The 12,337-nt window shown below is 46.8% G+C and overlaps 1 protein-coding gene across 2 annotated transcripts; it reads right to left on the bottom strand.

Annotated features, from left to right (window-relative positions):
• Nucleotides 1-1,236: 1,236 nt before the first annotated feature.
• On the bottom strand, nt 1,237-11,778 carry Rdh16 (retinol dehydrogenase 16). 2 transcript variants are annotated; one of them, NM_199208.2, is made up of 4 exons: nt 9,166-9,577; nt 5,385-5,643; nt 3,660-3,823; nt 1,237-3,198 (listed from the first exon to the last, which is right to left on the bottom strand). In NM_199208.2, the coding sequence occupies exons 1-4, from the start codon at nt 9,476-9,478 to the stop codon at nt 2,981-2,983; spliced, it is 954 nt and encodes a 317-aa protein (NP_954678.1). In that variant the 5' UTR covers nt 9,479-9,577; the 3' UTR covers nt 1,237-2,980. The 2 variants fall into 2 exon arrangements, with proteins under 2 accessions (NP_954678.1, XP_063119217.1); XM_063263147.1 differs by lacking the exons at nt 1,237-3,198; nt 3,660-3,823; nt 5,385-5,643 and adding an exon at nt 8,570-8,912 and having other exon boundaries at nt 9,166-11,778.
• Between the last annotated feature and the right edge of the window lie 559 nt (nt 11,779-12,337).

The raw sequence follows: 12,337 nt of genomic DNA, 5'->3' as shown, positions 1-12,337 counted from the left end.
GGCTGGCAGGAGATCAGGCTAGCCCTGTGATTGGGCAGTGAGAAAGTGATGTGGGCATAGAGTTTAGACAAAGAATAGGAAAACTGACTCTGGAGGAGGAGGAGGGCAACCCAGATCTGTGTGGCCTTAAAGGGACACAGGTAGCTATGAAGATTTGATGAGGGATGGATATTTATAGGACAATTTGTCTTTTCTACTTGGGCAGTTTACATCGATATCTACTGGATCAGAGTTTATTGTGGATGTTTTGTGCAGTGTGAATTTACTGATATAAATCTGATTGACAAATTACAAACTTCTTGAGTTTTCATTTTATTGCTTTCCTGGGAGCTGTGACTATCACCATAGGGGTGGATGCAGGAATTGTGAACAGAGTTCGCAGCAAAGAGTCACAAGAGGGCGGCTGCTGAGGCTAGAGAGCAGCCCACTGAAATGTGGGGCCAGCCTTGGAGGCGAGCTCGCTGCACAGCCCACAGAGTAGCAAGCAACAGCATGGGATGGAAACTGGGAACTTAGCGAGTCCAACTGACACCCTTTGCTGATTAAGATGAAAAGTACCTTCCAGATACCATGTGGCCCGCCAGAGCCAGGAAGAGTGTGGGTGGGTGCTGTTAGCTTTGAATATTTACTCCACAGGGGCCTCCACCAAGGATGTAGCCTGCAGCCTTGGACCACTTTACAGGGCACTTCCTGCTCTGTACACACTGTTCAGGCTCATCATGGATGCTTTTGAGCCTCTACCAAGTCAGGTCTGTACATCTGGCCTGGATGCTGCCCCTTCCCCTGGGATGCTCCAGAGAGGACTGAGATGTGTCCACGCTCCTGACCAGCATCCTCAGGGGCTACAACATGCAGAGATGCTGTGGGAATACTTCAGTGTAACTTGTGTAATGATGAGGATGACAGTAGGGCGAGAGATTATAAGATCATGGAAAACCTGCTATGTAGTGAGACATCTTGAAATAAAATAAAACCTAAATACCCATTTGCAGAAACACATCATCCATCAAGAGCAGTTCCTGCTTGATGGATGATCTCTCTTCTGGAGAAATGGAATTCAATTCCTGACACCCACATTGTATGGCTGAAAGGTTCTTGTACCTGGTGGCCCCCATTCCTCATCTCACCTCTGAGGGTGCTCACATACAGGCTGCATACGAGAGGCCACATACGCACAGAGGTCCTGAAACAAACCTTTCAAAATAACATAGGTAAAATGAATGACGGAGCACATGATAGAGTAGAGGAAAATCTATATTCATTAAACTAAAAATTATTGTCTATTCAAGTTACTCCTGTGGCTACTCGGTGCACATATTTTACTGAGAGAAGAATAGTCAGGCTTCTATGGAAGTCTGTCCCAGGGGTGAGTCTGTCCTGAGCCCAGGGTTCTCTGTCTCTTCCACAGAGGCTTTCACTAATCAGCCTACCCTTGAGATTCATTGACCTAGCAGCACACACATCCAGGGGTCAGAGGCCAGGGCAAGTTCCAGACCCTTGCTCTTTTGCAGAAATGTTGTCCACAAAAGGAAAGACCAAAGTTGAAAAAGACACTCTCTACATGCTGATGGAGGAGTGTGGCAGTGAGAGAGGGAGGGGACATGAGAGTGGCAATTGACAAGGACAGTCGGACAGTCAGTCAGAAGGGCTCAGTTGACATGGTCACTTCCTGAGTAGGATATGAAGGAAGCGTGTATTAGTGGGTCTGCAGGGAAGGTATTGTCACTTAGTGAGGGCAGGAAATGGGTGGTCACTTAGTAAATCTACAGGGAATTGAAGAGAATTTACTGGATCTGCAAGGAGGGATGGTAACTTCCTGATTCTGCAGGATAGGTATGGTCAATTAATGAGTCTGCAGAAAGGGATGATCACTTAGTGTGTCTGCAGGAAGGGATGCTTACCTCTGAGTGTGCAGAAAGGAATGGTCACTTAGTGAGGTTCAGCAAGCAAAATTCACTTAGTGAGTCTGAGGGAAGGGTTGGTCGCCTAGGGGGTCTCTACAGAGGGATGGTCATTTCATGGGTCTGCAGGAAGGGATGGTCACTTAGTGAGTCTGTAAGAAAGGGATGATCACTTTGGTGAGTCTGCAGGAAAGATGTGGCCACTTAGTGAGTTCACAGGGAGGGAGTGGTGGAGCTGAAGCCAACAGGTAAGTTCTGTTCATGGACTTGCATGCATGCTCTTATGCCTTAGGGGTTGTTGTTAAGTTTTGAATGGACAGCAGTTATTCCCACCTCAGTGGCTAGAAGGGCTGAGACGGGCAAGGAAATTCCTGCTGGCCTATGCACACCCTTCTCAGGACATTCCCCTTACCCCTGCAATCTAAACCTCACCAACCAGCAATGCCATTGTTTAAATCACAGGGAACAAGAGGTCACCTCATGCTATGCTCTAAAAAGGAAAAGACTCCAAAAAAGAAAAGAAGAGCCATGACTTCAAAGTAAATTTAAAAAAAATTAATGTCTCTATCCTCTACTATATTCTCACCACAAGTAACCGACTCTCCCACCCAGGGCTGTCGACCTGGCCTTCAAGCATGAGTGTTAGAATTATTAGTGATTCTTCTCAAACCTGACACCAGGGTCACAGGTGACTTCAGAGCAGGGACACTTCTATGCTGCATAGGGTACAAACTAGCCAGGGCATGTGCACTTCCTGCACAGGGGGACTCAGGGCAGTGTTTGGTACAAGCTGGTCTCAAACTCCTCATTTGTGTGGATCGCCATGGTAGGTCATGGTGCTCAGAGCCTAGGCAACTGCCAGCACTTTTGTATTTGAACTTCTTCGCAGAATTCTTTGGCTATTTCTTGGGTCATCATCAGCCTTGAGTAGTAGCACAGGAAAATTAGCAAAATGAAGAGTGTGGACTAAACCCCAGAGGAATGACCTCCCTCCCTCCTCAGCACTCCGACCTCCTCCTCAGGATCCCCTCCCTAACACTGTACCAACATCTCCTCAGTTATGTACATAGGTAAAGACTTCAGAGAGCTTTCTCAGGCTTTGGAGAAGTCCAGTAGAAAAGGGCATCCACAAGAAAGGTGGGCAGATAGCTCATGGGGAGGTAGAAGAACTTGGCATCCCAACCAGCTGAGTACCGGGTGCGAGGGTGACAGGAAGTCAGGGCGTGCTCCATGCAGTCAGTCACCAGAGACAGATCTTTGTTGCACCTCTGGTCCAATCCATTTAGCATTTTCAGATCTATTCAGAATGAGGAATGTTTCAGGTGTCACACAGCTCCCACCACTCTTGTCTCAAACTAGCATAGAGGAGAATTTCTATTCTCTATGTGGGAGAATCCATGCCTCAGAAACCCAAGCCGATTCTGTCCCAGTTCCTCCTAAGGACTGTAAACAGTTTCCAAGGAAGAATTATGCACAGTCACCTACATCTCATCTCACGAAAGTGCTGGTCTTATACCTCCTCCCATCCCTGACTTCACTTACAGACCTATGGTCATAAGAGGATCACAAGGATAGAGCAGCATGTTCTGAAAGCCAATAATACCTTTCCTGACCCCATATACAAATTGACCACCACCTCCAGGAAATGGGTCTCAATGTGTGTTCTCTGAGGCTAAAACACTATGACATTGGAACTGCTAAGTGAGCAGAGGTTAAGGGTTCAGGGCTGGACTTGACTTTGGTCCTAAGCTCACTTACAAGATGCCAGGTAGTTCTCGCCATAGACTTCCCTGACTTCTGAGCTGGTCTGGTCCCACAGCATCTGGAAGTTTGATGATAATGTGACACCATTGGTCACATCAGTCCTGAAGAAGCCAGGCTCTACAATAGCCACCTTGACCCCAAAATAGGAGAGCTCTCTCCTGCAAGACAGACAGAATTCAGAGGTCTTTCAGTGAAAACACTTTAACAAGAATACAGTAGCATGACAACAGGAGCCTGTGATGAGGAAAGGCCACACCCACTGGATCTGGGATGTGCAGGAAATGGGGAAGACTCTCGTGATTAGGGCATCGCCTCTGTGCTGTTGGATGCCACACTAAGCGTTTGGTGTGTGTAGCTCACTGCTCTAGCACTGAACATTTTGTTCTATGGCCCCACCTAAGGCCTTTCTCCATGTAGTGCAGAGGCAAAAGACTCTAGTCCCTGTCCAAGCCACCTCACCTCACTTGTATCTCCATCTACCCCATATCTGTCCGAGGAAACTCTCAGGACAACAAACACACACACACACACACACACACACACACACACACACACACACACACACACACTTAATCTTCTTCCTGCAGTTGGCTCCATATTGCAACCTCCTGCATCCAACTCCCTCACACTGAGAACCTCCCACTTCCCTGGCCCAAATCCTTTCCCTGGTTCCAACTCTTGAAAAGGTTTGTATATGCTGGCCCAGAGAGTGGCATTATTAGAAGGTGTGGCCCTACTGGAGTAGGTGTGTCACTGTGAGTATGGAGTGGGAAACCCTCATCCTAGCTGCCTGGCAGCCAATACTCTGCTAGCAGCCTTCAGATGAAGATGAGAACTCCCATGTTTTCTGTACCATGTCTGTCTGGACACTGCCATGCTCCCACCTCGAAGATAATGGACTGAATCTCTGAACCTGTGAGCCAGCCCCAATTGAATGTTGTCAGTATAAGAGTTGCCTTGGTCATGGTGACTGTTCACAGCAATATAACCTTAACAAAGAGAAAACTGTTGCATTCCCAACAGCACAAAATAAATGGCATCGTGTGCTCTCCAAGTTTCCATAAGTCTCATTCCCACCTAGTGACCACCCTCCTTCCATATCTGTCCTGTCATTATCCAAGGAGAATCCACCTATACATCCAGTTTCCAGGTTCGAGGATCTCCTCCTAACTCCGATGCAGTCTAATTCTGTTGCGGAATCCTTTGGAAATCCTGACGACTGCTGACTTCCCATGACATTCCGACAGGTAGGTCACAGTTCTTCACGGTCTCCTCTCTCACGCTCTCATTTCCCATAGTCTTTGAGTCATGATAGAATCACATAAGTTATGCCAGAATGTATTTATTATGGATCCTACAGGGGCCTGATAGCTATCTATGAAATTGAAAGAGATATTCACCCCAATTCACAAACATCCTTAGCATATAAGAGTCATGGGTCTGGATTCTTCACCCAAAAGAATCACAGTTCCAGTCCTAGCCCAGTAAAGTCCACCAGTGCCTGCCCGACTCTGTAACAGGAAATAACGAACTCAACTTATGTCTCAGTCACGCCCTCTTCTAAAGACTTGGATATGTGCTGCTCAGTGAGTGATTCAGTGAGGGGAAGGGGACAGAGATCAAAGCCTGAGTTTCATCGCCCTGATGGGGACTTAAAGAATGTGATTAAATAAAAACCCTTCCAAAGACCCCCTCACAGACCCCTTCCCTATCCAGTACCTGAGGGAGTCTGAGAAGGCCTCTACACCATACTTGGAGATGCAGTAACCACCACCACAAAAAGACAGTCGGCCTGCGATGCTGGCAACGTTGACCACACGGCCCCTCGCCTTCCTCACTAAGGGCACCGTGCTCAGAGTCACCTCGATCATGCCCAACAGGTTCACATCCAGCACACTTGCAATGTTCTGTTTGTTCATCCACTCATTGGGACCCAGGTGGCCGGAGATGCCAGCATTGTTGACCAGGCCCCAGAGTCCTGGGGACAATGGAAAGAGAGAGTCACACAACACAGTTTTAATTATGGATGAAATGCACATTTGACAAGGTAAGACCACTGTGACACATGTTCACTGGAGAGTAGGATTCCATGCTAAGAGCTTGGTATCAACAGGACTGGGAACTCAGGCCAGAGCCTGCTGGCTCACAGCATGGAAACCTCCATGCTTTCAGTCTTCTCAGCTCAGCTCTGTACCTGGGAATCAGCCAGCAGTCCCTTCCTACTTACTATGTTTAAGAACAGATGGTGGAAACATGGTGAACTTTTGTTAATCTGGAAACCATGAAGGTGTGATTGTGTTTTACATGTTTATGCCACCCTTGCAGGAAATTGTACTCTTTTGCTTCATATGATTGTTTGAAGGGAAATGGAAGTCATGGGCTTTCAACTAGGGCCTAGAATTCTACAGAGAACAAACCTTGAGATGCAGCCCAAGCCCTTCACAGGAACCAAGATGATCATGTGCTGATCAAACACATTGGAATAAAATGCTATAATGTTGAAGTTGCCTTGGGGACCCCAAGACGTTCGAGATGCCAGAGGCATAGGATATCTGCTGAGGAACGCTCCTAACATCGAGTGTAACCAGCCCTGAGAAAGAAGTCTGTTGCAGTCACCAACATGAAGGATTGGAGATCTGACGGTGGCTTTGATATCAGAGGTGGAGAGCAGAGTTTGCAGGTGCCCAACTGTTTTCCTGTACAGCTTGGAGGACTACACTTAAGAGACAGCCTGAATCTCACAAGAGACTTTTAACAGTATGGAGACCGTTATAGACTATGGGGACTGTCGAAGTTGGATTAAAAGTATTTTACATTATGTTATGTTTAGATATGGGCACGATAGACTCATGTGTTTGAACAAGCCTATGGAGGCCAGGGAGTTAATATGCTGCTTTGAATATGTTTTACCCGTAAGTGGCAGGACTGGGAAGTACGGCCTTGCTGCCCTAGGTGTGAACTTTTAGGAGAAAGTGTGTCACTGTGTATATAGGGTTTAAGACCCTTATGCTAGCTCCCTAGAAGTCAGTCTTCTTTTGTTTTCCATTTCAACAGCATGTGGAACTCTCACGTCCTCCTACATCATGCCTGCCTGGATGCAGCTGGCACCTTGACAAAGGAATGAACGTCTGAACCTGTAAACCAGTCCTGAGTGAATGTTGTTCTTCTAAGAGGTGTCTGTTCACATCAGTCAAATCCTAACTAAGACAATACTTGAAGGGCATACTGTCTGAAATCATCAAACTGAGAGAAGGCAGCCAGTGCCCAACTAAAACCTTCACTGTTACTGATTAGCCTTCAGGAGCGAGCAGATACTTTGTACACTCCCAGAGGGAAAAGCAGTCATTACTATTACCCAACCACAAGCCCTGCGATCTACCACAGTGACCTGCCTTTAAGATATACGGTGCAGGGGCTGGAGAAATGGCTCAGCGGTTAAGAGCACTGACTGCTCATCCAGAGGTCCTGAGTTCAAATCCCAGCAACCACATGGTGGCTCACAACCATCTGTAATGAGATCTGATGCCCTCTTCTGGTGTGTCTGAAGACAGCGACAGTGTCATCATATAAAATAAATAAATAAATCTTTAAAAAAAAAAAGATATACGGTGCAATATAGGCACCAATGTCGTGGGGTAACTAAACACTGTTCATTGGATTTAAAGTCTGCTCTCTGAGATGGAGCCCATAATGACACTACTAACGTGTTCCATGAACCTGAGAATAGAAATGTCATATGGGATGATCATTGCTGGACTTCTCCCACCCAGGGAAGGGAGCTGGGGAAGAGGAAATGTGGATTAGCGTCCTACAGAGAGTCTAGGAGACACCACAAGAAAACACCTGGACAGAGAAATCCTAAAACCACAATCATCTCCCTGAATTGGCAGATTAGTTTAGAGGATTGAAATAGAGTAATATTGCTCAGTAATTCTTCCCTTTAAGCATGTTAAATAAATAACTAAGTTCTGTCTCAGTTATTTGAGAACTAGCTGGGTAAGAAGCAAACTGTCATTTACTTATTAAAAGGGCACACACAGAACCTTACACCCAAGATTTGTTATATCTCCACAAAATAAACTCTGAGAAATTTGGGGAGTAAAGAGAGCTGCAATTTTTTTCACCTTGTTTTGTGGTGGCTTCCTTGTTTGCTGTTGTTGGTTTGTTTCTTTCCTTCCCTTTTTTATTTGTTTGTTTATGTGAGCAGTTTTTCCTTGGGGGGTTTTATTTTTTCAGACAAAGAGAGACAGAACGAATATGAACTTGGGTGACTGGGACAGAGGAATTGGGGAAAAAAGAAAACATGATCTAAATGTTTGCATGAGAAAATGTCATGAAAATATGCAGAATGGATATTTTAATTCTAGGATCATGAAATACACATGCGTGAAGACCGAGGCTTGACTAGAAGGTCACAATACAGTTCTTGTGAATATGAGTATCAAAAACACGCTGAGCATGTTGGCCCGGGCCAGCGATGGCAACAGGAAGGAGCTGAGGAACTAGTTCATCAGATGGTGATCAGCTCCAGATCAAGACCCTGCCTCAAAAGCACAGGCCAAAAGAACACAAAGAGACCAAACAAAACCCTATGCCAAAGCATGCTAACATTGGTGGGGCTTGGTTGAGGGTCAAGTTAATTTTAATTCATTGAATACTATTGCTGTAATAAAAGTACTTTAAGTGGTAAAATTGCTTACCTTTTCAAAGTGGAAAAAAGGCACATTAAACACACAGGACAAGGGATTACTAGTTTTATTCACTGTATACTAAATGGTATGTTAATTGAAGTTTGACAGTCTAGAGTTTAGAAGGATAACTGGTTTTATTTTATATTTACATACATTTATTTTTAAATAATAAAACAAATGCAAGAGAGGGAGAGACAGGGAGAAAGGGATGGCTGTGTGTGTGTGTGTGTGTGTGTGTGTGTGTGTGTGTGTGTGAGAGAGAGAGAGAGAGAGAGAGAGAGAGAGAGAGAGAGAGAGAGAGGGAGGGAGAGAGAGAGAGAAATGCCTAGCTTTTACTGTCCTAAGACATTCCTTGACATTGGGCTTTGAAGGGCAATGGTGGTGACTGTCCCTGTAAAGGTGCACAGGTCATACATAAGAACATGTTCCAGGACTGAGAAAGCAGATGCAATCAGGCACATGACCTTCACACAGAGGGTAGACTCCAGGACCCCAGGGCTCTCCTTCCTCCTCACTGTCTCTAACCTAGGACTCAGCAGCCAACAGCCCAGTCTTTCTGCATAGGAAGACAAAGAGGACAGGGAAGAGTTGCTCATGACATCTTCCCGAGGCACCAGCAGACCAGGAATGCAGAGCTTGGAGAATCCAGTGTAGAAATAAGAGGACAAAATGACATGCTGGAGACGGGCACAGTCTGCAGTTACTCCAACTCCACCCAGACACCCATCAGGATCTTTTCAGGACTACACAGCCCTTCCCTACACACACACACAGAAAACCAACAACACAGACAGGAATCTCAATGGTACCTGTGTTCCCAACTCGCTCCTTCACCCACTGAGTGGCTGCCACAATACTCTCTGTCTTGGTGACATCAAGGATCACTGTCTCCAGCCTGTCCGATGTCTTGCTCCTCAGCTGCTCGGCTCCCTTCTCAGTCAGACATGCAGCCAGCACCCTCATGCCTCTCCTGTCCAGCTGTCTGGCCAGCAGGTTCCCAAAGCCTGAGTCACAGCCCGTGATGAAGACATATTTGTCTTGGAGATGGCTTACCACCTTCCTCTCCCTGAACAAGCGCAGGAGGTTCCACAGGCCCACCAGTGCCAGCAGGTACAGCCACATGGTTTGTAGAAGACAAGCAGAGGGACAGACTCTGAGTCAAAATGAGACGGGCATCGGCTCCCACAGGATGGTGTAAGCTTCAGGGACTCCAGCCTTCTGATGTGCATTCCTGTGCAATCCTAATAATTATTAATACCTCACTTCCCTGGTCTTTGACCTGTATTTGAATTGCAGAAATAAAATGCCCTATGTCCTCCTTATGTTATTGCCAAAGAAAATGTCACTGACTGTTCAGTAAAATGAATCTATTATCTTATAATCTTTGCTCTATGGACTCATGTGAGAGTACATGTTTGCTTTATTATGAAGGCCCGTGTTCCAGTCCGAGGCTCACATGGTGTCTCTACATCTTGCACTCTGGAGCCACAAACCAGGACATTGTGAACATAATGAGAAACTATTGGTGACCTGCACTTGAACTAACGACAACATAAAGGAGGGAACATGGAAAGCTGGTGCCCTCCTAATACAACAGCTCCAGGGAAGGTAGGAAGGCCAGCCACAAACATGGAAGGCTGCCCTCAAAGGGGGCCCAGACACACCATAACATGCAGAGCTGATGTGCGGAGAGAAATGACTTTACCCTCTCAAGTGGTCCTTCTGCTGGCTGCTGGATTCCAGCAGACATGAGCATAGATTTACCAGGTTGGGATCTCCATATCTGCCCCCCATCTCACCTGAGCCAGGATTTCTTGCTTCATTTTCCAGCAAGAAATGCTTTGAACCTCTAGAGTAGTGTGTAGAGCTTTTCATCTGGTTCCTGCCTCTGGGGAATGCCTGACTGAATCTCTGATTCCAGCTCAAGAGAAACCTTGTGCCTTCCTTCATGAATGATGCCACATTTCTCTTGCCTGGCACTTCCACTACTTTCTGTCCTAACCACTAAGGAATCAGACTGCCCTTTGGCTCTCTGGAACCCTGTTTCTATTAGGAAGTGACACGATACAGGATAGATTACAGCTCTGCCTTAAGGCCTGGGCCTTGGTTATCAGTGTGGAGTGACCTGTGAGTCTGGAGCTGGGCCACTCTCCCTCCATGCAGGTAGCTACCCCTGGCTCCACTCTGCATTTTGGCTGCTCTTTCTCTTCAGCTGTGCCTGATCCTCTAGGGTGTACTGCTGCTCTTCCTTGTCCTCCTGCTGCCACTCCTGTCCCTCATCCACCTCCTGAGAAGCTAGAATATTCTTCATGTGGCTGTTACCATTCAACAGGGCCGCTGAATCCGAGCTCTGAATCGCATCTGGCAAAATGTAGGGTTGGCTTTTCTTGAGCAAAGTATGTGCAGAAATTGCTGCTCTTGGATCTTGTATCCCTTCAACAGTGAGTTCTCTACAGCCATTGTTCTATGGTCACTTCCCAATCCTCTCTCCTACAGTTGTTTCTATATAACCCTGTCTGTATGGGGCACTCTTGTTGGATCAAGGTCTTTTGGAACACAGCAGGATCTTTATCTGGCCCTGGACTGTCTAGATAAAGTCAGATAGAATAGAAAAATAGAAGGGACTCTGTTGTAGGAGCCACAGGGCTTAAGAGAAAGCCACAGAGACACTTCCCCGATTCATGGAGGTTCCCTCACTCCATCCATCCCTCCTGAGATTCATGCACATGACAAATGACAGTGCCCAACTTCTCCTCTTCCCTGTCCTGGGAAGGGTGGGCCAGTCCCATTGCATGGTTAACTCTGTGAGTGTCCAACACTGCAGCTCTGTTGAGGTAGATGGGAACTGAGCCATCTACTGGGGTCAGGAGTTCAAATCTGACCAGTGGGAAGTACTCTATCCCAAAAGGCAGAGAAGCTCACTCAGCCCACACCTCTTCTTCATGGAAAAGCAGAGAGGTGCAGCCTAGAGTCAGTGCTGCAAAGGTCAGAAACAGGCCCACTGTCGAGCCTGCTTCTAGACTTGCCCACCTGCAGACTCTACTCAGTCTTAACTGGGAACCAGAAATGAGAGATTATTGGGTGCTAATGGCTGACGGTGTAGGGTTGGAGTCACGTGATCAGGGTGTGTACAGCCCAGTCCTCATGCATGGATGAGTGATTGCTTTTGGCAGCCAGAGTCCTTCTGTGTCCCTCTGAGTTGACTTTGGCTTCTCACATTGAAGAACCTGGGTGGATACAAGAGGTGTGGGCTGTTGTCTTTATGCAGGTGAAGGCTGGCAGGAGATCAGGCTAGCCCTGTGATTGGGCAGTGAGAAAGTGATGTGGGCATAGAGTTTTAGACAAAGGAGAGTAGGAAAACTGACTCTGGAGGAGGAGGAGGGCAACCCAGATCTGTGTGGCCTTAAAGGGACACAGGTAGCTATGAAGATTTGATGAGGGATGGATATTTATAGGACAATTTGTCTTTTCTACTTGGGCAGTTTACATCGATATCTACTGGATCAGAGTTTATTGTGGATGTTTTGTGCAGTGTGAATTTACTGATATAAATCAGATTGACAAATTACAAGCTTCTTGAGTTTTCATTTTATTGCTTTCCTGGGAGCTGTGACTATCACCATAGGGGTGGATGCAGGAATTGTTCGCAGCAAAGAGTCACAAGAGGGCGGCTGCTGAGGCTAGAGAGCAGCCCACGGAAATGTGGGGCCAGCCTTGGAGGCGAGCTCGCTGCACAGCCCACAGAGTAGCAAGCAACAGCATGGGATGGAAACTGGGAACTTAGCGAGTCCAACTGACACCCTTTGCTGATTAAGATGAAAAGTACCTTCCAGATACCATGTGGCCCGCCAGAGCCAGGAAGAGTGTGGGTGGGTGCTGTTAGCTTTGAATATTTACTCCACAGGGGCCTCCACCAAGGATGTAGCCTGCAGCCTTGGACCACTTTACAGGGCACTTCCTGCTCTGTACACACTGTTCAGG

The sequence above is a fragment of the Rattus norvegicus genome, chromosome 7 (assembly GCF_036323735.1).
Source record: "Rattus norvegicus strain BN/NHsdMcwi chromosome 7, GRCr8, whole genome shotgun sequence".
NCBI lineage: Eukaryota > Metazoa > Chordata > Mammalia > Rodentia > Muridae > Rattus > Rattus norvegicus.
This window is presented reverse-complemented; position numbering and strand designations above follow the sequence as displayed.

What these genes read in the sequence shown, in the direction of transcription:
- Rdh16 (NM_199208.2), bottom strand. Translation starts at nt 9,478, where the DNA reads ATGTGGCTGTACCTGCTGGCACTGGTGGGCCTGTGGAACCTCCTGCGC. An exon ending in GCCTTCTCAGACTCCCTCAG is followed by an intron (nt 3,824 to 5,384) that starts GTACTGGATAGG and finishes TCTGTCTTGCAG; the next exon opens with GAGAGAGCTCTCCTATTTTG. An exon ending in CGAGAACTACCTGGCATCTT is followed by an intron (nt 3,199 to 3,659) that starts GTAAGTGAGCTT and finishes CATTCTGAATAG; the next exon opens with ATCTGAAAATGCTAAATGGA.